General features: G+C 43.8%; 1 protein-coding gene across 12 annotated transcripts in view; it reads left to right on the forward strand.

Annotated features, from left to right (window-relative positions):
• LPP (LIM domain containing preferred translocation partner in lipoma) overlaps nt 1-26,757 on the forward strand; it is a 367,548-nt gene that overhangs the window by 229,574 nt on the left and 111,217 nt on the right. For all 12 annotated transcript variants that reach the window (XM_064516781.1, XM_064516778.1, XM_064516782.1 and 9 more), the window contains one exon: nt 4,259-4,939. In XM_064516781.1, coding sequence (XP_064372851.1) covers nt 4,259-4,939 — 681 coding nt within the window. The remainder of the gene's footprint in view (nt 1-4,258; nt 4,940-26,757) is intronic.

Raw genomic sequence — 26,757 nt, forward strand, 5'->3', positions numbered from 1 at the left:
GCTGGATAATTCATTTGTAGAAGAGGCAGTGCATTTAGGTACTTCCATCTGTGTTTAAACAAGGCTCTTGTGTTTTCCCCATTAAAAAAAAAGATTTTGTATTAAAATGCTTGTGGTAGATGAGGTTCTGAATTTAACTCCTTCCTAGTCTAGTTTCTCTTAACTCTGTTATCAGCACCTGGGGTTTCTAGTTTACTCTCTCTTTGCAAATATGAATTTGCAGGAAGGGGTTGATGGTAAGTAGCGTGGTTCTAATTTGCACTTGCAAAGTGTGTCAGACAGTTTCATCTAGTGCATGCGAGCAGAGGAAAGCCTGTCTTCCTTTGAAAACAGCCCTTAGAGAATGTCAGAGAGTGTGTTTGGCCGTGATAGTCCCTTGCAGATGCAGTATGGTTTTGAAATGAGCTGTCCAGGAGCTGCCGGAGGAAGGGATGCCCAAACTCCCATGAATCCCCTCTTTGTCTTTCGTCTTTTTCTTTCTCCTGTTTCTCCTTGTTTTCATGTTGTAGGCTGTTACTTTGATGTACTTTTGGAGGAGTCTACTTCATTGCGCTAGTAGATGTTCAGTGGACTCTTCTGGATGAAACAATTGTGACAATTATCTGTTTTGCTGGGACTGTACCCAGCGATATAGGTAGCCCTTTCCAGCCTTATGTTCGTTACTCCCTCTCCCTCCACCTGGCGTTGTCATAGCCTCATCCATCCCTGCTATCCTCCTAGTGCCTTCCAAACATCTGTTTAAACCACTCTTCCCTGTAGTGTCCAAGTACCTCTTTCTCATCCTTCTTTTGCACATGCCTGTCCTCAGAGCAGGCATCTTAAACTCTCCATAGTTCATATGTGTTTATAAAATCTTCTCTTAATCCATGAATAATGTAGAGGTTTAAGACTGAGGTGATATTTGAGTACATGGCTGGGCGTACAGAAGTTTGGACCTCCCTCTCCCAAGTGAAAGGGCAGAGGATTTATGGAGATACCTCTCCTGTGCCCTTGCTCAGGAGCTACAACCAGTGCTCCTTTTTGTGTCCTCATAAATCATCAGTGCCCCAGTAGTGTTAGATTAATGTCCCATTTCTCTACTGCACCATGTTGACTAGCATTACAACCTCCTCCTCCCCCCAACCCCAGCTTTCATCGCACACTTCCCCAGCACCCTCAGAGGAATTCAGAATGAGTCACGCAGAATGCCTCTGGGGACTCCTACTGATGCAAACTTCCTCCTCCTCAAGGCGCGCTGTGGTTTGAATGCCACAATGCAGCCGTCGCTTGCTAGCTCGAGCTTTTGCTATGAAGTTGATGGCCCAGGGAGGTCTCTGGCTCCGGCTTCCCACTTCCCTTCCCGAGGCTCCAGTGCTGGAGGGGAGACTCTCACTTCGTCCTCTTTGCAGTGCTGAAGGTGGGAGCTGCTCAGAGCCTTTCAGAGGGCCAGTGAATAGGTGGTGAGATTTTTCGAGGAAGAGGCTACCATTCGTTTCTAAGGTGTATTCCAGTCCTTGCAGAGGCTGGCATCAGTGCACCAAGTGAAATGTTATATGGACATTTGTGTGCAAAATTAAAATCCCCTGGTTCTTGTGGTGGTGCAAACTTCTGTCACAAGAGCTTTACCAGCAGTCTGTCGTCATCTGCTTTCAGGGTCTGCACTCAGAAATATAAGATGTGATGAATAATGCTCTTTTTCTATCTTTTTTGTTTTGTTTTGGTCTTTCTGCACCCCTCCCCCTCCAGGCCATTGTCATTTAAACATTATCCACCTTCTCGCTCTTCACATAGAAAAAAAAATGCTTTCCTGGTGGTAATTATGCAGTGCTGCGTTGGGGACCTTTCATCCCATTACAGTAAGTGGACAAACTACTGTCATTTACAAGAACAAAATAGGTGAGGAAATGGGAGAGTTTCTAGCACTCTGGGGCATAAATGCCAAGCTGACATAGGAGACTGATTCCAATAGCAAGCAAAGTTTCTTGCTAGTAATGAGCGCTGGTGCAGTTGTGCTCTGAAGCAGGGATAGAGGAATGCCTGCTCCTTGTCAGGTATTTCAGAAATACAAAAGTCAGGCAATATTAATGGAGGGCTACAGACCCTTAACCTGTCTCTGTCCTTGCAGTTCAGCTAGGTCACGCTTCAGCTCTTCCTTGTTCTCAGTTTCTGAATCTCTTTAGTCCAGCTTAGTACTGTCTTGCCATGGATCTTTTCAGAAAGTTTGGATGCATTCAGATGGTCTTTCTCCAGCAGAAGTTTGTTGCCTTGTTATTCCCCACCCCTGCATACATGCCTTTTATACCTCTAGAAGCAAATTAATGCTCTTATTTGCCCTTTAATTTGCTAATTTATAGTGACTCCTCCTGGGAGGTTTGCCCTGAAGGTGTGATTGCAGGAGCAAGTTATTTATCAGTGCATCAGCAAAAGTGCCTTTTACGTGGCACCAGGGTAGATCTACTAATGGGGCACCAGAGCTTCCTTATTCCCGTCGTAGACTTGTCTGTGGGCTGTGGATGAGAAGTTGACTGACCTGCTCTTATGTCCCTTTCTTGATGTGTACCAGCTGCCAATTAGTAGTGGTGGATCAGCCTTTCTTCCACCTTGGATGGTGAGCTCCGTCCGTACCTTGGGAGGGCCAGGGAAATGAGTGGCTACAATCCCCATCCTGCAGCTGGCTTGGGTTAGTTTGGTAGCAATTTATTGCTGCCACCTGCTGACCAGGCAGAGGATTTCTCTGGCCTGGGCAGAGGTTGTGCACAGGCTGCCCCTGGCATGCCCTCCCTGTCCTCCTCCCTGTCCTGCGGTCCCAGCAGGAAGGCGATGGGGCAGAAGGTGGAGGTCAGGGTGCCTGCATAAAGCAGGAGTTCCTGGGACACACACAAGATTGGTCATTCAAGGGAAGGAGGTGCATGCCTTAGGTTGAACACAACCATCAGTAAGAGCTGGGCTTGTCAGACTTCAGGCTGCAGTAAACTCTTAGGTTATCAGGTGGATCAGGAGTGTGATCGAGCCCAGTGTAGAAAGTTTGTGAGATATAACCTCATATAACCATCATGTTAAGATACAACAGCAAGGAAATATTGTCAAATTGCATGTCTGTACTTAATGCTTCTCTGTATAGGAAAGCATGAAATTCAGGTATGCCTTTAAGGGAAAGGAAAATTAAAAGAGGCAAGAGGTTGTATCTAATTCTGAACTCCAGAAATTCAAGTTTGCTATTCTGTGGTTTACCGAAAAGACTTACGGCTGATCTTCAGTATTCTCCAGAAATTATTTCACACCATTGGCTATTTCAGCTATTTAACAAAAATGTCCTTTCACACCAGTGTTTTTGGACATTGGAGTTTAATAAGTAGCAAGGAAGACAAACAAGTGCTTTAGACAGAATGATGTAAGATGCCTTTTAGGACAGTGTCACCACACTAAACCTTCATTTAGTCACCAAAGCCCAGGAAGTGGCAGTGCTTGCTTTGAAGCTGTTTCTTGGCTCCCTGACCGCTGCTGCTCCCAAGGTGCTGGTGCAGGGTTACGTGCGACACGCAAGGGAGCTGACTTTTGAAGCTCTCAGGAATCTCGGCCTGCTTTCTGCCCTTTTACATGAAATGTGTAACATTTACCTTCACTGGGGTCACTCCAGATTTTCTACCAGCAGTGCTTAAAAGCAGAGCCAGGCAAAGGGACACCTCTGTATTTTGCTTTGATCTAAGTTTATGTTTATGGCTTGGAAACTGCTATCAGGTCATCCCATTTTTTTGCCTCGTGTGCTTTTAAAGCAGCTTCCTTATTGGGGGGCAGTACTGTACAAGCCCTCTAGAGACCCAGGGAATTTCCCATCTCCATAGAGACTCTAATCTCATTTTCTCCCTCTTTCAAAATGCCCTTGTTTTCATAGGACTCTTTCCAGCTTTGTGCATGGGTTTCCCCCTAATTATTCTCCAGTGAGTCTCCTGTTTTTGTTTTTTTTTTTTGTGTTTATCACTTTTCTGTTTGTTTGTTTTAAGGCAAAGGAAAAAAATCCCAAGGAAAGACGAAATACCTTGCGTGGCAGTTCTGTTCAGTTGCAGTAGTGTTGTCCCTGTTCTGTCAGAGCAGGAAAAGGTTGCTATTACCATTTTATAATCTGGTCTCAGGTACATTCATGCTTTCCTAAGCAGTTTGAGTTGCTGTGCAGATGTTACTATAAAATCCCATTTCCATTTAACCCTGAATTGCTTGTTCTGACATCCAGCCACTTCCTCCTGCTGCTACTGAGGGTCTCTCTCCTCTGCTCACTCCCTAGGGCGCCGGGACTTCGAGCAGTGCCTCTGCCACCACCCCGTCGGTGTCAACGCCTGTCACCAGCCACAAGCGGATGATTATTCCTAACCAGCCTCCCCTCACTGCCACCAAGAAATCCACTGCCAAGGGCCCTGGGCAGCCGGCTCCGATCCCGGTCACTCCCATCGGCACCCTGAAACCCCAGCCGCAGCCGGTTCCCGCATCGTACACCACTGCCTCCACCCCCAGCCGCCCGGCCTTCAACGTCCAGGTGAAAACGGCCCAGCCCAGCCCTCACTACCAGCCGCCGGGGCCGCAGCCCACTCCCTACGGCAGCCTCGGGCCGAGCCAGCCTTATGGCCCTCCGCCGGCGCGCCAGCCGGGAGCGCCGCCGCACTACGCTCCTCCGCAGCCTCGCGGGCCTGACTATGGCTATGCCCCGCAGCCCGCGCGGCCCTCGGAGCCCAGCTACGGCTACGCGCCTCCTCCGGGCCGGTACCAGGACCCGTACTACACGGGATATGGAGGGAGGAATGGCTCAGAGCCACCCTACGTGCCCCAAAACACCTGGAAGCCCGAGCCAGCCTATCCTGCCAGCAACACCATCGGCCAGACTCCTCCTGCCTTGTACCAGCCACCTGGCACGAAGAAGACCTACATCACTGACCCAGTGTTGGCTCCGCAGCCGCCTGCTCTGCAAAAGGTAGGAGATGCAGACGCTTGTGAGCTTTGCTGAGAGAGTACAAAGCTGTGTTTTCAGCTCTGTTAGCTTAACATGGGCTGAGACCCTTGCTAAAATGTGGCGTGTAGATTTACTGTGTCAGTGGGGGCAGGCTGGGAGCACTGCATGTGCCCGATGCATCTGCAGCTGCCGAACGGCTGTACCTCAGATGCGGAGGTCCATGCTGCTTCACGAGGCTTGAGGGGACGTTGTGGTAGCTCAGAGCCCTGCGTAGGCTGACATGCCTTCCAGACATCAGCTCTGTGACACCTAGTGAGATTTATCCGTGCAGTGACTGGTGAAGGACTGAGTGCTCAGGGCACAAGTATTACACTTCAGAGGTGGTTGGATCCCCATTGCTGAGGGCAGTGGGGGCTCACGTTCTTGCCTCCCCTCCATGTCTCACGCTTGCTCAAAGCCCGTAATGTAAATGTGAACGTGAGTGCAAACAGTATGAGCGCAAGGCAAGTGTGGGCCTGGACTCTGGAGATGGTATGGGCCAGCCTTCAGGAGGCAGGCCAAGATTTTGAAATCAAGTTAGTTGGCTTTTCCATTGTGTAAAGTTTGACTCAGTGAGCTGACAAGACTGTAAACCACATCTTTGTTTCAAAACAAGAGAAAAGCTATGAGGAATACAGAAAATAGTTTTGCCCAGTGTTCTCTATCCACACGGCTTCTTAAAAGCTGAAAATAGGGAACTCTCATCTGACTTGAAAATACGCTTTTGGAGTCTTAGAAATCCCATCAGCCTTGAAGGGAGAGACTGTCTCATTTACAGAGACTTGGTGTTACTTATTGGAATTCACCCTGCAGGGCAGGAGGAAGTTTACGTCCCCGTGACAAGCAGTTACATGATAAGTTTGTTGGCTGTGTATTCATATGGAATTACTACACTTGGATCTTTCCTTCCAGGTTCTCCCAAGATCAAATAGGAAACTGCGTGTAAACTTCTCCTCTGTATGTTTATGGACCTTTTTTTGATTCACCAGAAAAAATGTTCCTCCTCTTATTCAGATTGGAGATACAAAACAGGCTGTGTTTGATTGTGGTTCAAAGCAATTCCGGAGGTTGACCTCTTGTGTGTCACTGTTTAAAAATCACTTATCACTGAAACCACATGGAAATGAGTTCCCACACAGCTCTGTGGGCTGTTTGATTTTCCTCTCAAGTGACAATAAGATGGTACGGTGAGTGGTGTCCATACACTTTAACAGGTGTCCAGACCTCGCCAATTTAGGCTGACTTGTACTAGGAAGTCAAACTGGTCTGCCTGGCCTCTCAGTCCAAACTTGGAACCTGTCTGGCCTCCATCACTTCTGCTGATGGCCAGCTCTAATGCACTCTGGGGTGATGCAGGGACTTTGTGGGATCTTTCTAAAGTACGGGAGGTGTTCCGAGGTCTGGCTTCGGCTCCAGCGGAGGTTGAGGAGAGCAAAACCCAGGCAAGGAGGCAGTGTGCCCATCGCTGTCCTGGGCCACCTAGACTCACCTCAGCACATAGCTGCTCTTGAGTGCTAACAGAGAAATGGTAAAAGCTTCTGACACATTAAAAAAAAAAAGTCTAGCCTCTTGCCATTTCCTTCAGTAGAAGCATAGAGCCAGTTTTCCCTTAGTTCTAGATTTCCTGACAGTAGGAAGTTTTGAAGGCAAAGATATTCAGGATTCTGCAGGCAGTATAGTGAGAGCAATAAATAAAAAAGTCCTTGAATATTATCTACTGGCAACATGAGCTAATAAACCACTCCCCCCCCCCCTTCCTTACCAAGAAGCTAGGAGTGGGGAGAGGGGTAATAAACCCTCAGCTCTGCAGGTGCTTGATATGACTTAAATTAGAAAGTAGTGAAAGGTACAGAATTTACACATAGCCTTAACCGGTGTAAATTGATGCGGTTTCAGCGGAGTCAGTGAGGAAATGTTGATGTACACCAAATAGATATTTAGACTTTTATAAATGCAAGTAGAGTTATGTATATATATAAAATTTAAAAACTTCAGCGCAGTCAGTATCTCTATGGAAACGCAAATCATCTCGACCCACAAACAGCACAACCCTGTTAGTCTCATTTGCATTACAAAGCTGGAGGGACATATCAGTTTACCTCAAGTTTGGGGTTTCATGTATGTATATATACATGCGTGTGTGTGTGTTTATGTGGTATTCGCAAACACATATAGAAATATTTTATATATCTCTATATAAATATATATCTCTATATATCTCTATATAAATATCTCTATATATCTCTATATAAATAATTTCAGTTCTCCTGCAAAACAGACTGTTGATTGATGTCAAATCCCTTCAGAACTTTCATTCTCTTCTAGCCTGCTAAATATGTAGCTTATTATCCTGTCTCACCTTTGCACTTACAACTATATTCTGAAACATTAGTGGCAGACTCCGCTTGTTTTTGCTTTGTAACAAATACAGTTTAATTGATGAAAAATTGAAGGTGATTTTACAGACTAACAGGAAATGCCCAATAATGAAACACTGTATCTTTTGCTAGCCAAAGAAGCAGTGTTGTCTGGTTTTCCTGCATGTTGTTCTCTTCCTTTGCAGGCTAACTCATTCACAAGAATCAACTTTTTTGAATGATTTTATATAAATGAAAGAAAAAAGAAGGCTGTGTTTGAACCAGGTTCCTGTCAGGGAGAATTGTCACTGTAATTTGATTTGTTGGCTGCAATGTGAATTTTAACAGATTTACCAGCACACAACTGGCTTCTGCATTTCATTGCATTTTGCCTTTTCAAGGTTTGTTTGAGGCCTTTCAGTTTAGGAAAACGGTTAAGAAGCCAGGGTAAGAAGCTGGCATTAATACATATCTCATAAAAGAAGATCCTCAGGAATTTTTCTTCTTGCAAGGGAATGATCTTGAAATATAAAAAAATTTCCAAGCTTCATTCAAATAAGTGCATTCTTAATTTTAAATACATTTGGTATGCAAAACTTTAAGGATGTAGTAACGAATTCATCTCAGATTAGAAGTTCATGGTGCTTATTCTAATACACACCATGGTCCATCACTGTGAGAGAGGGCTGAAAATTTTCACTCAGATTGTTTAGGATTTTTAAGGGGTAAAAAATGTTTCATGTTTTGCATTCTGGTTAGGAAGAGGTTCATGGTGCTGTGGTTCTGTGTTTTGCGATATACTAATCGTGCTGAAGTCGCTGCTGATCCAAAATAAATCTGGATTGGTATGGGAACAGAAAATAATCTGTACTGATTCTTAAAGCCCACTGAGAACAATGAGTTTTACTCACACACAACTATGTGTTGAATTCTGTCCTTGGGCCAGTTATGGAAGTGAAAGTCATGCATGTGAAACCTTTGTGCATTTTAGTCTTTTGTAGCACTCCATTTAGCATTAATGCCCAGTCCTAGTTAGGAAATGAGCTAGCAGAGTGCACGTCCTCATCTAAACCTTCATGTGTCTCAAGGGCGTTCCTGGCCAAAAACCTCAGTAGTTTCTCCTCTATCTTGTAGGTAGTGGGGATCTCTGTATAAGCCACAGGGGAGCTGTCATGAGGAGACCATCACAGAAACATGTGACATAACCGGCTGCTCTCGTGCGTTTTGCCAGTACTACTCTGCCCTCAGACTAAGTCAAAGTCTGAAGTCTTCCTCTTAACTTCTCCCCTGCCAAAGGCCAGAGAACACAAGACCAGAGTGACTCATTAGGTATGCTGATTTTTGGCACCATAATGTAGTAGAATTCCTGCAAATCTGCCCTGTGGCCAAGATAGAATTGAAAAAACTCCCACCCCGACCAACACAGCTATCACCAAATGTTTCTATGCTATATCAGCTGAGACACCAAATACCCTTGTCAAGCTCTCATATCTCCAAATCACAGAAAATCCCCTTGCTGTTTTTGAATATGTTTGAGTGTTTTGGAGACACTACTGTATGTCTCCACAGTGGCTTTGTGGACTAGCAGAAAACACACCAGGGGCACAGACCTTGTACCTATCCATTTCTGCTCTCAGTCTGGCTCATTCGTGGAGTGCTAGAAGGACTCAGTCCCCTGCGGCCCTAACCTGTGTTAGTTTTAGTTCCCAAAGGGAGCTGTGGGCATCCGCAGCCTCAGTCAACAGAGACCAGGAAAACCTTCTCCCATAAAGGCGAAGCTGATAACCTGCCCTCCAGCCAATGCATGGGACATACTGCAGAACCAAGGCACAGCAGAACCAGGCTCTCCGTTTACCCCCATGTGTAGAGCCTATGTACATGGTGGGGACATGATGGAAAGGAACATACTGTCAAGGGTTGACTCCAGCTGCAGTTAGGCTGTGTAAATAGTCTGCATTTCTCACCTTGAGGCTCTACCCCAGCAGTTAGATCAGACGCAGCACCGATGGCTTAAGCAGATTACCTCTCCTGCACTGTGGACCAACAGTATATATCCATACGCTGCAGGATTTGTTTGAAGAGGGTTATCAGGGGATCCTGGTGTCCGCAGATAGATGCAGGCATCTTTCATGGGAGGAACACAGCCTTCTTTAGCCTCTCAGGTGCTTTTGGCACTGTCCCTTCTTTCCTTCTTCCATGCCCTCAAGCAACGTGGCTGCCCATGTCTGAACCACACCGTGGTTTCAGAGAGGTGGATTTTTTTTGTTTTGTTTTGTTTTTTTAACTAATTTCATTTAAGCGTGGTTCAGGGGTGCCGTGGGAGAGCTATGTTTTGTTTTGGTGGTGGCTATTTTGAGTTTTTGGATATTTTTTTCTGCTCAGATTTTATGAATGTTATGACTTCAGTGAAAGACAAAAAATTCCTCAAACTTTCAGGGAACTCATGTTGTTCCTGGCATGTTTAAAGGATGACCACCATAGACGCTCAGAAAGGTTGTCCTACCTAGACCTCAGATTCAATGGCTTCTCCTTCCTCTTTCTGAGTCTATTCATAAGGCTGAGGAACCACTTTCCCTCCCAAAGAGACCTGCATTTTTTCTGCATCCAGACTGGGTGCAGCTGAAATCACTGGAGACAAGCTTGTGGTGTTGGTCCACAATAATGGAAATCTCAACAAAAACATTCTCTCTTGAGATGAATCTGCCGGTTTAGGGGGGAAGAAAGTGTCTTGTAGCACTGATTTAGTATATCATCCAAATCCCTGTTCCTTTATCGCAGATTTGCTGCCGAGAGTAAGGGAGCAGCATCCCTGTGACAGCTGTCTGTTTGGTGCCTGCTTTCTCACTCAGGTGGCACAAACGTGCCAGTTCCCCAACTGTGCTTAGCCTGCGCTGGCCATGGGACCCCTTGCCCCCTTTTCCATGTCTACAGATGTCAATGCCTACAAAGCATGACAGCTTCAGCGCCGTGCAGCGTTCTAGGTGAGCACCGTGGAAATTCAGTGGAGAGCCAACTGGAAATGGGGAGGTAAAATTAATGAGGCATCTTAGGCTTTTGGCATGGTTTGGCTGGTGGTGACCGCTCGTAATTAGCAGACCTCAACCACTGCATCCTTTCCGCACTGCTGGATGTGGTGTTTCTTTGCTGCCTGCTGCAACCAGCGCTGACGCGGTCTCATGAAACTTGCAGTGCCCAAAAGGGGACCATGACGACTCGCTGTTTTCTCATTTCAGACAGCTTTTGTCAGTTTTTCCACTGATTTAGTACCTGCGATGGAGACATTCACTTGGAAGTTTCATCTTTGCCTCAGCAACATCTGCTCACCAGTGTCCTCTGCGATGACTGATGCACTTCTCTTGTACTGGTTTAATAATTTTTACAGTCTGCCATCACTCACATAAATAAGTACCTCCGGCACGTAGGTTTGAACTGAGACTAATGCTCTTGCTGTTTGCTGTTAATCTAGTGACTAGGAATTTTTTGTTCTTTGCAGATGAATAAATGCAGTTTGCCTGATTCACTCCTGCTGTCGCAGGGATATATTCTTTCTTAGCTCGGCTTTTTGCTTTTGCAGAAAGGCAGGCAGCTTACTGTAGCACTGCCCACCTCCCTACAAAGTGTCTTCTCCCTAAAACTCACGTATTGAAAATTTCCATTGGATGGGATTCAGAGGCAGTTTAAAGTGATGGTTTAAGTTTGTTTTCTGTCAGTGTGAGATAGAGGCTGCCCATATTTTTGAATGCTGAAATAAAAACAATTAAAATGAAAGAAAAGATTATTTTAAATATTGTGGCCTGACATTTAATGAATTAAAGTGGACAGAGAGATAATATAAAATTAAATAAAACACAGGATTCAGAATTTCAAAATGGAATTCGTGATTTCAACATGACATTTCAAAATTTCCACATGAATATGCAGTTCCTTTTTATCCTGAGAGTAGCAACAAATGTCAAAATGTTGACATGCCTCACAAAATAGTAATTCTGAGTTCTAACCAGCACTAGCTATATATCAGCAGCTGACTCTGTCATTGCTTCTGGGTGTATTAAATTAAATGCTGTTGCTTCTATTAAAATGAGGAGGAGGGAAAGAAGGCAGTGGTGTCTAACATTGAGATGAGAGGCTCAGAGTTAGGACTTGATAGTGATCTGTGGCATTGAGAATAATCATATATTCCTCTCAAAGAGACTATGAATCTCTGCATCAAAATCTTTGTGGATTTCTTCAGGACTCTCAGGTGAAAAGGTGCTGGCCGAGGTGCCGAGGGATGTTTTCAGAAGGGCGTGCTTGTCCTTCCTGCAGGGATCTTCGAATCTCCTTCCTTGGAGACATTCAAAAGCCATCTGGACACAATCCTTGGAAACGTGCTCTAGGTGACTCTGCTTGAGCAGTGGGGTTGGCCTGGATGATCTCCAGAGGTCCCTTCCAACCTCAACCCTTCTGTGATTCTGTGACCTGGCGCAGGCTGTTTTATACCCTAAGCTTTTGAAGGAATTGAAAACAATTTTAAAATGTGTTTAACATTCTCATTTCAGAACTTCGTTTTGTTCTTGATACTTTATTATTAAGCACACCGTTTATTAGCAGGAACCAGCTGATGATAGAGGAATTCATCAGATTTGTCTCCAAGGAATCGTACATTTGAGTTGCTTTCCTGACAGAGAAACAGCAAGTTACCAAACAATTACCTTGAAGTTAAAGATAATAGGGAGCCTGCAGTTACAGGAGTAAGTCAGGTCAGCATATACCAAGAAAGCAACTGAAATTTACAGCTTCAGGATGCAGCTTTTGCAGTTTTAGTCATTAGTCAGCCACAATGGGTTAGTAATGTAAGAGGAATAATTGAGAAAGAGGCTTTTGGCATAATACCTGGATGTTCTTTCTTGCTCCTTCTTAAAATAAGCTGAGGACAATGCCTCCATACATGATAAGGCATGAGGCAGCCTTGAAGTTAATTAAGGGCTCCGTTTCTGTGCTGTTTAACTCTTGATAACCGAGTTTTTACCTTGACAGATCATGTTGAAGTCTAACAGATAAGGATTTCGTATCCATGGCCATAAAATGTAGGCAGCACATACCTACCAATGTGTAGGAAGAAGTGTCTGATTGGAGGCTCTGTGGTTCTCGGGCAGTGGTGCCCCCGGAGCCCGGGGCTGGCCCCACTCCGGACACGGTGCACCTGCGGACAGCCTGCTCCACAGCACTGGGAGGTGGCAATGGTTGGGCTCGCTATCGGTTTACAGCTTTCTGTTCAAAGAGCAGCACCCATAAAAGCGGGTGCCACCCAATTCACAGGCATGCTCTGCCTGTTATGTGTGATGTTGCTGCTGATTCCTGGAGGAACCGGATTCCTTCCATTTTCAAACACACCTGAACCCGGCCGCATCGTAATCAAGGCCAAGGTGCAGGAGCGTGTTGTAAAGCTGTTGTTCAGTCAGATAGCCTCTGAGTTACTGTCAAGTTTATCTCAATGAAGCTAGGACACAAGTGGGTAAGGAAACCTGTTCAAGGTTTGGCGCCAAACCAGTGGGAAGGCTGAGGAGACCGAGCAGACTGGGAGCAACTCTGCTCTGCTGGACGGCTCCAGTGCCCGGGGCAAGGAGGGCCCTGGCTGCCCTGCTGGTGTGAAACATGGAGGACTTTAGACCTGGTGTTAGAAAAAGGAGCTGCCCAGTTGGTAGCAATGCTTTGGGTGATGTGGTATCTTGGTCATGTCGCCTGGAGAGGATTGGCCCACGGTTGAGTAAACACAGGCATGACTTTCCCATTGACCACCTTGATATATATTTGTGGTCTTAATCCAGTTCTTAGTAGCATGTGTTCATGGATTAATACTAAAGCAGCAGCTTTGTGTAGGGCGCTGGGCATTGAGAGGCATGGTTGTGGAGGGACTCCTGAGCCTGTGAGCAGCCAAGTTAGGAAGAGATCGTGGTGCATAGTGAGCAGCGCAAGTCCTGTAGCATCCCATTTAAAATAGATATGCAGTTATGAAGAATAAGCAGTAGTCTATACTGTATGCTGGTGTAGTATTTTTCCTCCAAGAGTAATGCCTTGAAATAATTGAGAATATATAGTTATATTTACTGCTCATAAATGTTCTGATACTAAACTCACTTAGGCCCCCACATAATGGGTCTTCTGTTAAGATTTACCTCTGGATAACTGTAAGGAAAAGAAATATATTAAATGAAATAGCAGCCTTTAAAAAGAAAAAAGAAGAAGAGGTTTCCCATCACCAGCTGGAAGAACTCTTGCAAGGCAAACAGCATCTGCAATTATACTGACAGTTTTTTCTTAAATGAAAATAATAGTGAATTATAAAGTTGTAAAATTGTTTTCATAATAATACTTTGTTTTTATAACTCATACTATTTCACTTAGTAGCTGCCTGGCTCCAGTACAAGTTACATAACATGATATTATGAATTTGGTGCCTCAACTTTTTGTCTAGGGAATTAATTTAAGGGCTCTAAACTTTCCAGTCACATTTTCTGCTTTGTTCCAGACACAGTGTATTCTGTCTGCTTGAAAAAATATCAGATAAACTGTGTCTTGCTTGTAGCAGAGTAGTATTCATATGCCTCTTTATCCGCACTAATAGAGCAGTGACTTAGTTTTACATGGATCCTCAAAATAGTCCAGATTGAAATGTGCTGTCTAAAGTCGGCTACATAAAACAAATCAGAAGAGTGGAGATGCTGTGCGTTAGCTGATCAGTCTAGCATTAGTAGGGATTTTCCACTGCATGGTTTAGCGCCAGCACAGACAGATGAATTATTATTACTGTCAGTATTATTCTCTTCATTCCCCCCCCCCCCAAATAAAGCTTTTTCTAAACAAATAAACAAAATTTCCTCACGCAAATTGGCAATATCTTAAACTAATGTATGAGGATAACTTTAGCCATCAGTAAAATGCAGCCACACCTGGGATGTGATAGAGCACATTCGCTATATGATTTTCTTCCTGTTATTTCCTACTTAGACTGTATTTTATCAATACCTGAAACATAGTTTTTTGAAGCATAGCTTTGTGGGAGCTGATGACTCATTAAGTGAATCACCTCCTTTTCTGTTGCTGCTGAGAGAGTTTGAAGTGAAAACTCATGGCTTTTCCAGGGGAAAGAAATGCGCAAGTGACCAAGTAAGCCCCTGCTTGCCACTGATGGATTCCTCCTAGGCTCTTGCCATTAAGCCTGGTGGGGTTTATTTTTCAATCTGAGTCAGACTGCAAGAGAAATCTCCCATGAGCAAGTGCCCTGCAACATTTGTGCTCATGCAAAGCCAAGTTTCATGAGTATCTCTCAGATTTGAAGTCTTAGGTGACTACTGTGGTCCCCTGGCCTGATGCTCTCAGCATGGATGCAATCCTGGCACCTCTCTCTCCAGCTTGTGTTAGAAGAAAGCTCTTCTGTTTCCTCTGCAGCACCACTTTATTCATTCCAGAAGTTCTTTTTCTCTCCTATTAAGCAACAGTTATTTATGACCTTCTTCCAGGCTCCATCCTGAGACATGCCTTAGAAACACATCAATTCTTGCACTGCCCCATCTCATACTTTAATTAGAAGTCTCTCCTGAAGCCACTTCCCAGACTGCATTTAGCCTAATCCAGATCTTCACATGACTTCTTCCACCTATTTGTACATCATTCACCCTGATAGTGCTCATCCCCCAAGGTTTAAGCTTAAAACTGGGACTTTTGCCACTGTTTGGTGCCTAAACTTTAATGGAGAGAGATTGATTAGTGTTTCTGAAGTGCCGGTTGAATTTCCAGATCGCTGGGCAAGTGTTGGTTGATTCTTTCTAGTAGTTGAGGCAAACATTGTACTGTAGATAACAGAGGATGCTGGAAATGCGTGTGCTTGTGTTTGTTTCTTTGCCAGATTGCTCACAGTTAAATAAGTCCAAATACAGTTTTCAAATCTGATTTCTGCTTCCCACCCACCTTTCTTTACCCTTTCACTATCAGGTCACCTTCTGGTGAATAAATACAGCACAGCAATTAAAGCCGTATGTGTAATTAAAAAAAAAATTCAACATAAATCTAAACAGCATAAAGATAAGAAAGGTAAAAGGATAAAGACAACAAGAAGCTCAGTTCTGTGTGACCTGCTTTTGAATAAACAACATTATATTCCACAGTCAATTATCCAAAAAGTACAATGTGTTCTGTTGCCAAAAAAAGGTTGTCAGATAGAAGTGGTTAGTCAAAAGGACACATGCACTGGAGTGAACATTCGTCTATTGTACTCAGTATAATATTATACAAACAGGGCTGGTTTGTTGCTGTCTTTTTTTTTTTTTTAATTTTGACCACAGACAAGATTATGCAGCTTTTTAATATTATTTCATAAACATCTAATTGCAGGCTTCAGCAAGAGGTGCAGGCATTGCTAGGGCAATCAAATAAGGTATGCTCTGTGCAGCCCAATAATAAGGCTTCCAATACAAAAGTGGAAAAACAAGTCATTAGTTACAACCGTCGAACGGAAGAGGTCTAATGGGAGCCACAGGATAAACATTCCATTTTATTATGTCTTCGTTATATGTTTTGCAAGACTCCATGGTTATAAATTAAAATTGGTTTTTGCAGCAGTGGCTGTAAAAAGTTCAAAATCTGTGAATGTACCTATTATTTTTATTTATATCACAGCAGGCTGCTGGCAGAATTAACTTTTTTTCCCTCCTGTTTGTTAGTTAAAAGATGGAAAATGCATACAAATGCATATCCGAAGGCAGCATTCAAAAATACCCTTTTTTGCCTTCTTTTTAAATCAAGATGGCATCAATTTAAAGTGGGAGAGAAAAGGCGGGGGGGAACAGGTATCTCCGACAATATGAACTTCTTCACCCTTCCACAGGTTGGTAGTCTCTGATGTTTGTTTATAAATTTAAATTAATATTAGTGAAAGCATCCAGATCGTGTACTTTGGCAGATGAGATGGGGTTTGTACCTGAGACCATGTCGCTGACAAAGCAGAAAACTTTCCAGTGCTCAGCTGCAGTTGAATTGGGCGTCTTAAAGACCCTGGTTACTGGCAGAAAAAGCAGCGGGAGGATGAGATTGTCCCATGCTGTCTCCTGCCTCTGACCAGTCAGAAGACATCCTACAGTAAGAGAGAATGTATTCAACCTCACCACACAGGCTGAATTTTCCTGCAAACCAATTAATTTGGATTTTTTTTTTTTTGAATTCAGCTTTTGGAACTCACTGCCCCCAGGTAACACCCAGAGAAAGAGACCTGTGGAATGGAGGTTCATATTGTTTGAGAACATCTATTTTTACTTTTAAAAGGATACAAAGATATGTGGTCATAAACCCTCATAAACCCTTCTGCTACCAATTACGAGTTAAGCATTAACTATGGGACCATAGATAGCAACTTCTGAGGGCAGCTATCTCATACCTGTACAGTAGATAAGTGGCTTTCACCTGCAAATCCCTAATGTCTGCAAGTTATCTCTAAGCTGTCCCCTTCCTATGAAAGCCTGTTGTCAGAAGTTTAAATTCGTTATATGGGGGCCTGCTCTTCCAAGAGGAAGAAAAAAATAGGGGTATGCAAATTAAAAGAGGCAGGAAACCAATTCCCTAAGGACTTTCCTATTCTTCCACATGAACATTTACCATGGCCCACTGAGGATGCAGGCCTAAGTGGTCTGATTTGAGTGGTGCGTTCCTGCTGTGGGGAGGGAGGAGGTTCGTGAACATCTCTCTCCAGGGACTAGACAAAGAGAGCAGCCAGGTGAGGACCAGAGGATCACTAGGATGGATCAGATCAAAGCAAAAAATACATATTTCGGAGTCTACACAGCCTTTTCCAGTGAGCCAGTCATGCTGCTCCCTGGTTGTCACCTTTATCGTTTTGCTAGTGTTGCTTAATAATTGTTATAAATATGAGATAATGTCCCGAAATCGGTACCATGGGACTTAATTGTTTTTATCATCTAGAAAGTAAAAAAAAAAAAAAAAAAAAAAGTATGTTTAGTGCTGAGGGACTTGTTTTAAAGTAGAAATCTGAATTTTTCTACACAAGCTGAGTTCCTACAAACTTTGCCTCCCACTGTGCTGACAGTTTCTGAGAAATTATTTTATTTCCCATTTTAGATGTTGGACAGTGACTCAGTATGCCCTGGAAATACTATCATTCTAGCAATTTTCTCATGTGGTAGCTCAGCTTAATGTCAGAGAAATGGGTAGTTATGAGTCCAGACACTATAACATCGGACTTAGGTTCTAAAAATAAGTGTTTGGTTAACTTTTAGTTGTCAACAACTTTTCTCTTGCCACCCATGCTAGAAAATGGAGTAAGTGGTCTCATGCAATTCCAAGCATGTGCTGTGGTCAATAGAAATATATACAGAACATTAAATATGCCAGTAATACATATAAATGTCATGGCCACTTTTACCACGCAGTGCATATGCCCTACTGTATAGAAGTCTGGGAGCAGAAGGGTAGGACTATTCGCTGAAGAGCAAGCCTGGGTCCAGACAGGCCTTGCTAGTGTTCCTGATTTCTCAAATGACTTCTTTTCTGGCTTTTGGCTAGGTAGTTTAACCTTTCTCTCCACCTCCCTTCCTTAGTTTCATCTGTAAAACAGGTATAATGTTTGCCTCCTGTATCACAGCGGGGGTTTTGAGACTTGATTGTCTGCAAAGTAGTTTTAAAGTCTGTAAATACAAAGTATTATTCCTATTTTCAATGTGAAAAGCAATTGAAATCATGTGCCGAGCTTCTCACAGCAGGAGCAGTGGTTATTTGCAATGAAGGATATTTTTGCACCTTTGTATGAAAACTAAGAAAAATGAAAAACTCTTAAATCTGTGGCTATTCATCATTAAAAACAGTTAACTTTTAGCATTTACATAGTGTTTTATATTTCTGGAGCCCTCTTCTGAATCTTAACTAAATTCTTCACAAAGCCTCTGAAAGGCATACAGCAATATCCTGCTTTTATGGTCATTTCCCCATACTCCCAGAGGGAGAAAGTAACTCAGCCAGGTCACGTGGGCAGCAACCACCTGGTTTTCTCCTCCATCAGCCTGTGGGCCTGATGCAGTGACAGAGGGAGGGCTCCCGAGGAACCTGAGCTCAGGAGATAAAAAGGTTCCCTCAGAGTTGGAGAATGAATGAATGAACCAAGTCATGTAGTTTTAATGATGAATTACCCTTAGGCCTGTGAAATATATACCTGGTGGCCCTGAGGGACGATGCAGGGTTGTGACCTTCTTTGAGCCTTCTTGCACGTATCAAGCCGAATACCGCCTGTGTCGCCGTGCCTTGTTGTTTCTGGTGGCCGGCTCTGAGCACCTCCCCATTTAGCTCTCTGCTCACATACTCTGAATTGCCTTCCTACTATTATCCTTCATCATCTGCGTCTAAGGACTTTGACGGCACAGAGGATATCTGAATATGGCTTGCTGTCTCGTCTCCTGAGTATGTGCCTAGTGCGTGAGGATTGAACAGACGGTGCCTTGCCGTGGTGTAGGTGCTGCTTTTGTTTTGTTGCTGAGCAGGGGAAAAGGCCAGTAAGATCAGGTGTGACCACTAACACCCTGGGCTTTTCTATTAGTGAAGCATCTGCATGTTTTTAGGTGAAGCAGATGTAAAGCGCGTGGGAAATGAGCAGGATAGACATTGTTGCCCGATGTTCGGGATTGTTCAGTCAGTTTCCTTGGTGGCCATGTTATGCCCAATTCTGTTTTAGAAGGCTGTAAAACAAACTCATTTATGAAAGTGGCTGCTTTGCAGCTGGAATGAGGCTGTCTGCCTTACAGTAATTCCAGCTGTTGGGAATTTATGAGAGCAAACTGAGAAGCCAGGGACAGAAACATGCAAACATCCAAAGAAGCCTTAGCAGATACAACACCACATATACAAAGCTCATATATGCAATATATATGTAATGGTATTTTAGCAGTGGGTTTGATCCATCCTATGAAGGTGCTAGGAGTTATAATATACAGGTTATGATTTTGTGATGCATGTATTTGGCTAGAGGTACCAGTGGTGTCAATAGAGCTGTATAATCTTTGGAGAGACTCTGTTGATTTAATAACAGCTGGAAGCATAGATCAGAGCCTAATGTAGTGTTTGTCATCTGAGGTTCTCAAACAACAGCTAGAGACTGATTAAATCACAGACTAACCCCTTCTATTCTGTATACTTGATTAGCGCTGTTAATTAGGAGAGCTGGGACTGGTGTACGGTCCTTAACACCTTTTGACACTTTCTTTTGTGAGATGAGCAAGACATTTATTGTGTTAATAATTCTGAGCAAAGAGAGATTTTTCTTCCCATGTAACAACGTATCCCCGTGTGAGTTCTTGTGAAGAAGCATGAAGAGGAATGCGGTAACTGAACAACTCTGGTAAATGACACCCCACAGTGGATATCCATCCATTTCTGTGGAGGATTTCTGCATCTTTCTGAGTGGAATTTGGCTGACTGGGATTGGTTGTGCACAGACACAACAGGCAATGGGTGACTGGTCAAGAAGGACAGCTGGCAGTATAGATAGGTAACAGAGACAGATGTCAGCACAGGTGGGTTGTGAACAGGCATCCTCATAGATGTGAAGCAGGAATATTAAAGCTTGTGCCATCTTTACAGTTCTGTATTTCTCCTAAGCTTTCTTCCAAGCCCACTGCTCTTGATTTTTCCCAGCAGGACTTCTCTGTATCTCACATGTGGTTTTCTTGGAGAAGGTTTTTTTCTGCTCCTCTTAACACTCTGCACGAGAGGCAGCTATTCACTCCTCAGCAATGAATATATACAAAGTCTCCGTTCAGGTTCAATATACAAGGTCCAGAGCATTCTGATGAGAGTGAGCAAGGGGGTAGGCTGAGCTTTTGCTGATGAGGGTTTATTGCTGATGATTTTGTATCAGCTCATATCTGCCTCAGCTGTTCTGCTGATGCCGTTCTTCCTCAACACTGATTTTCACTAGAATTGCAGGAGAGTGTGATCCCTTGGCAAAGGTGTGCAGCTTTCCTCAGACCTGTGTGATTGTTGCTTGATAGATTTAGACTGGCAGAAGCCCCAGAGATTTGACTGCTGGGAAAACCGTGAGCACTTATAAATCAGAGGACTACAGGAATGAATATAAAAATCTGCCTGACAAAAAGAAGCAACCTGGCAGCTATCTGACATACATCGAGTCTGGAGTTCACTGGATGATGTCATATATCTGTCGGGTAATTGCACTTCTAGAGGTCTACCTGCATTCTTAGTGCTAGATGTTCACCTGTGACCACAGCCATGATTTCTGCTCCTATCCAATGAGGTAAAAATGCTGTAAAGCAGAGGACTGCAACTTACAGCCTTCAGCTGAACATGGGCAAGAAGTTGTTTTCAACCAAAACGTGGGTTAATGTAACTGATTTAGCCTCAGCCTTTGGCACGCTCTGGCCAAGTAATTTGCCTAGGGTTTGACAGCTTGGATCCTGTATTCCCTTCCTTTTCCCTTTGAGTTTTCTTGAATGACCTGTTCCACACTAATTTCCCATGTAGGATTTCTTGCCCCAGGCGTATATGATACAGGTGGCTCATACCTCTTTCACAGTGATTCTGGTGAGATCTCTAAATCTGTCCACAAGGGAAGAAATCTGGGGACTTCTGTCTTAAAGCAGTGATGGATTGTAAGTAAGAACATCCCTGAGTGGCTGGCACATTTCATTACAGATGGGAAAACCAAAGCTTAGTTGAGTTAATTAACATGCCCAAGTCCAAAGGGTAAGTTGGTGCTTGAGTGGGGAAGTGAACCCAGGGGTTTTAACACTCAGCGGTCTATGCTTCCTCTTAAAAGGAGAAGTTGTGAAGGCACCTGTCAGGTCTGAGGGTTGTACTCTGGTCCATCCAAACTGACAGATCCAAGTTTCAGTGAGTCTTTCAGTTTTCCTTTGTGTTCCTGCTGCGCTAGATTGTTAAGGAAGGTCTGAGGGTAAAGGTATGTCTGTGTCTCCCTGGGAAGTGTGCATCATGTGTGAGTCTAGGCAAGAAGCTGGAGTTGGGATGTCTTTCAAGAGATACTGCAGATTGATATTTGTCCAGCTGGCTGGGATGCACAGGCATGGGGCAGTAAGCAAAGCACACCAGTAATGTTTTGCGTGTGTGTTTGCCCATCAGAGCTCAGCTGCCTCATCTGCTTGTTTCAAAGCTCAAGGGAAGGGGATTGCAAGTGGTCATCAGCCTTCTGTAGCGAAAGGGAGTCTCAGTCAGTCAGCCGATTGTATTCTTCATTAGAGTACAGCACTGCCCATGCATCATGTAAGTTTATCCCCTGTGTTGTCTTAGTCTAAAGGCTAGAGCAGCCTGGCGATTGAGCAAGCTTAAAGTTCCTGCTGGGAATGGCACTGTAAGAGTAAACCTCAAGAAAGGCTCAGGGTGTAGGTCAAGGCATTGTCAACTCTGCTTGTTTGATTTCTCTATGTTCTCCCTCTCTTGCCACCACAACACACACGTACATGTTGATTCATGAATGTACATCTTCCCTTCTCCTCACTCTGCATTCCTGTCTTGCATCTTCTAATGTATAAGAAAGACCCTGTGCAAGTTTAAAGGACTGGCTTCTATTGAAAGCATTCAGCACCTTGCAGCGTTGGACCATACGCATTTACCTCCCTTGTTCTTCACGTTTTAACAACACCTAGAGGAGACAGGCCAGGGCTAAGCCTCCGTATGTTTGATGCTCTGTTGACCTGACAGTGTTTGTCCTCATGATTTCTTACCGCAATGAGTTCTAACAGTTCATTGCTATTTCCTTTCCCATTTCCTAAGCATACTGACCTGTTGTACCAACAGTCATTTCTTTTTGTTCTTTTTTTTCTCAAGTCAAAAGACTTTCAGGCTTAACAGTGTCTGCAGTCCCTCTTGTTGTGTAAGGCCATTTCCTGTGTCCAAGAACATTTGCTCTCTTTATCTGGTTCACTACAAATCTGCTGGTGCTGCATGTACAAATCAGCATCTCAAGAGACCTGCTAATTTTCCTACCAGTGCGTGAGCTGCTTCGGTCACAGTCTTTGCTTTGGAGACTTTCCCATTGTCATTCAGTGTCTAGGGAGGTGCTGGCTTTGTTGAGCGCCTTGTTCGCTTTTGCTGGGACGCTGGAACTTGTGCAGCTGAAGCAGTTGATCTGTGTGTATTTACTGTATAGCTTGCTCTGGTCACATCAGTTATTCTCTAATTACACTGCCCTGGCTGGGTGCCAGCAGAAGGACAAGATGTACAGCATGATGTGAGATGGCACAGAGAAGTTTTGCCTTGTCACGTGTGAGGGAAAACTTCATCCTGCCCTTTTAGCAAACGTTTAACGTTCACAGGAATGTCCAAAATGTGTTCCTTCTTCTCAGTGAGCTATGGCATTGCTGCCCCGTGAGCAGCTGCAGGCAGCTGCTTGCAGTCTTGCACACAAGACATTGTGCGGTATAAACACGTGGCTGTTTTCAGATAGCTCTTTCCTCCATAAGAATGGTGTCCTTGCTGCCCTGTCACCTTCTGGCCAAGAAGCGCTTACCAATCCCACCAAAAGGTCTCCAAACAACTGAAACAAATCCACCTTTAAAAAGAACTAATGCAATATGATGATTCAGAAACATCAAGGGATTTTGTTTGTTTCTTTTAAACCACAAATGATTCTGGTAGAGGTTTATCTAGGGTCAAGCTACAAACTGTGGAGCCAGATTTTGACTGTGCTGATGTTTGGGGCTCGGCTTGTTGGAAGGAGGGCCAGTTCTTAGCTGGGATACATTCATTATCAGGTTTGAATTTGATATCAGAGCCAAGAAGTGATCTGTAGCTTCTACAGTTCTGCATTTTCTTCTGTTATGTTCAGTGTAGCAGTGCCACATTACTGGTAAACAAGCAAGAAAAACAAGCCCTAGTAAAATAGGAAGGCTTTAAATAACATTAAATCATCAAAGTTTCCAGGAAATTTTTGTCTAAACTTTTGTCTAATGTCTTCCTTCTTTTTTTTTTATTTTTTTCTTAATTGACTCTGTACAGATTTCTTTTAATGTGAGTTATTGACCATGTTTCATTGGTATTATACGTCATGGAAAAATACACACCTGATTTGGAGGGAAATCCTGTTAAGGCATAAAAATAAAGCAAGGTTTGACTTAGTAAGTACAAACTGGATTTGTTTTCATCCTTTACCTTAGTATGAGGATAGTATTTATGTGGGGATAGGTGGTGCCCATTTCTAGTGCAAAGCCAGTTGTTGATCTTCCTAAAGTCAGTGAAAGGAGCTGAAAAGTAGCTGGGAATCCGAGGGAAGAAGGATTTTTTGGGGCAAGTTGGGTCTCAGGCTGGGGAATGCAACTTTTGCTTTTTGTATCTTCATGTGTGATCTTGCCAAAATTTCTAGCATGCGTATAGCTCTCTGTCTTCATTGCTGCTTTGCTTTTTTTGACTTGTGATCATCTCAGCTTGATTAAAAACAACTAACCCCTTTCATCACTCTGTCTCTCTATTTATTTAGAGCTTGACCTTTTGAGTGTTTGCACTAACAGTTTCTCTTTGTGAAATGTTCAACTGCCGAAAATAAGTTCCAAGAAAGGGAATGTTATTTTTCTCTTGCATACTTGTAATGTTCAGAAGATGTGTTCGTGCACCTGCTTTTCAAAAGAAGTACACCCAGCTGCTCTTGCCTGTTTTGGGGTGCCCAGAGATTCGGAGATGGTGCCCTGTAATGAATGTTAACAATTGTAATTTGGCCTGTGGGGTAGCATTAGGTTGTGTTGGCAGCAATGATCACAAGGGAGTCAAGTACTTTGTTTTGTATCTCCTTTGAAAAATCATCTCTCAAGGGTGCACTGCTAAACATAGTTTCTCCAGAGGCAGCTACATGCAAGAACAGCATTTTCTGCCATTTGTGGGACAGGTTGTGAGAGATCCTGCAGCATTTAGAAGAACAAGAACAATGTTATCTCCTTATTACCTTACAGTGCCTAAAATGCAAATAAAAGGCAAAGATATCTTGCAATTTAGAAGAGCCTTTACAATTCTAGTTCTCTATGATCCTTGGTTAAAGTCTGAAGTGAAATGTTTTTTGTATATTAACCAGATAGCAAGATGTTCATTCAGCAGTCATTTTAGAGGTGAGTATGTTGCCCCTTGAACCACTGACATAATTTCCTGTATGAAGAAGAGAAGGCAGAAAGTTTCAGCAGGAAAAAGCAGACACTGACCAAACTAGAAGAACAAGCATTTGCCTGGCTGAAAAAGCAGACCAGGCCAAAGTTGGGTAATGAAAGACCCAAAGAAAGTAGGATGTTAAGGATGCATGTCTATCACAAACAAAAGGAGCTCCAAAATGGTTGTCATATAGGACAGCACTTTAGATACCCCAGTGCTAGGGACCAGGGTAGAGTGGGTTTTCTCTGAAAGGTTTTGACAGTGCTCTGGTGTGCGACTTCTCTGCAAAGTGTGAGAAGCAAGAAACCACAGGGGATTGACTGCAAACTCCTGTGTCAAAGCCTTTGAGAACCCTCCCAGTCTTTATCTTTTCCAAACCTGTCATGTCAACCTGAGCCATTGCTATTCCTAACTCTATTATAGCGCTAGACACAACACGTGCAAGCTGCCGAGTTTCTGCTTAGTGAAGCATAGTTTCCTACTGCCTGCAAGCTAGGTTTTACAGGCATGAGGTTTGCACTTAGGTTTGTGTGCTAGAGCCTGGTTCTGAGCTTGAGACTGCAACATCTTCAAGCATGGAACAACCCTTCTGTTATTTCTGCATCTTGTTTTGCAACCCTGTTGAATTTGCTAGGACTGATCAGATAAAGGCCATCGTCAAATTCCATCTATTTTGCCCCGAGAAGAGCCATGAGAAGTTAGTCTTTGCAATGTGTGGTGTCACCATTCACTGCACTGTCACTTGCGCTGTTATAACCACACAGTGCAGGAAACAGCAATGCACTAAAACGAGAAAACACGCTGCTCCTCTCACAGTCATTTTGGGCTCAAAGCCTGGTCTGGCCATGTCCTCTGGTGCGTAACAACTTTCACTGACTGTGTGTTCGGGCACCCATCTTGCACTCAAGTTTCTCAATATTCAATCTGTTGATTAAGAGCCACGTTTTATTTAAGTCTTGTAGGATTTGCAGCTGGCCAGAGAGTTCACCCTGAAATATGTTGAGTGCCATGCCTTGCAGGGCCCTGTGATCACTCCACGATAGGCAGTCATCTCCAAGGTGTCTGTTGCTTCAATCCCTGAGCCTAAAGGAGTGGCTGGGCTGTTCCTCAACCAAAATTCAGACTATAACTCAGGCTGCCACTGACACCTTATTTCCCAGTATCTGATCTGTCTTCTAAGGTTGTTGTTCATTTTCTTTCTACCCCTTAATTTGTTATCTCTGAGACTGTGCAAACCATACTGTCTGTCTTTAGACTTGGTAAGATTAGCTAGGGTTTTGCTCATTGCATTTGTACTGCCTTTTACTTGTTGATTTTCTGTCTGTAGTTAGCATCTGCATAATCCGTGGTTTATTCACGTGTCTGCAGCTTCAGTCACTTCTTTGCTGCTGCTCCTCACCCTTCTCTTTTTTGACACTGCTTCTCTTCAGACTTCTGGGTGTACCTTGTCATGATTGCCACAGGTTGGCCCCAAGTATTTATCTTCAGTTTTAGACATCCGCGACCTGCATTTTGGAGATGGTGAGAACCCACCACTCCCTCAATGTTGCTGCTGTTCTGTACTGGTGGTCATGCCTGTAGAGTTTGGTGCAAGCTGAGCAAATTAAGCAGAAGGATTCACACCCATTGATTTCTCTGGGTTTTGCGTCATGTTCTGGGGAAAGATTCTGAAGCGTTTAGCACTCAACATGCAGCCAGTGTGCTGAAGGCTTTTAACAGTCTGGTCACCACTCTAATTCTGCTCCATCGAAGGACAACAGCTCTGTGCTGCAGCATCAAGGACAGTTGTAGAGCCAGACAGCCTTTGCCCTGCTTGTGCTTTTTGGTGGCGTTTTGAAAAGGCTGCTTTGGAGATGGACAGTCATATTAGCCCAGCTGTGTGTGATGGAGATAGGGCATGATTTCCTGTGTGCCCTATACTGAAGCATTAGGGAGTATGGAAGAAGAGGGGTGATGCTGACCAACAGTTATGGAGTAAGTGGGAGATGTCCAGTGACTGCATGGAAAGAGACTGGGAGAGTGAATAGGGAAAGTTGCAGGTGCCAGTGGAATATAACTAATAGGCCTCTCAAGGTCTCTCCCCTTTCTGGCTACTCTTTCCCTGTCGGTTTCCATCATGGAGAACATCAAGAGGAGCCAAAAGTCTTTCCTGCTGGTAGAGAGGAGTAATTTGGGGGTCTCTCTGCTAAAATCATAACAATCTTGAGGGAACAGCCAGATGTCTTGGTGTCATCCAACATGCCTCAGTTAATTGAATCTTAGAAATGTAAAAGCTGGGAGGGGCCTAGAGAGTTTATCTCATCT

Source organism: Dromaius novaehollandiae, chromosome 9 (assembly GCF_036370855.1).
Source record: "Dromaius novaehollandiae isolate bDroNov1 chromosome 9, bDroNov1.hap1, whole genome shotgun sequence".
NCBI classification, from domain to species: domain Eukaryota; kingdom Metazoa; phylum Chordata; class Aves; order Casuariiformes; family Dromaiidae; genus Dromaius; species Dromaius novaehollandiae.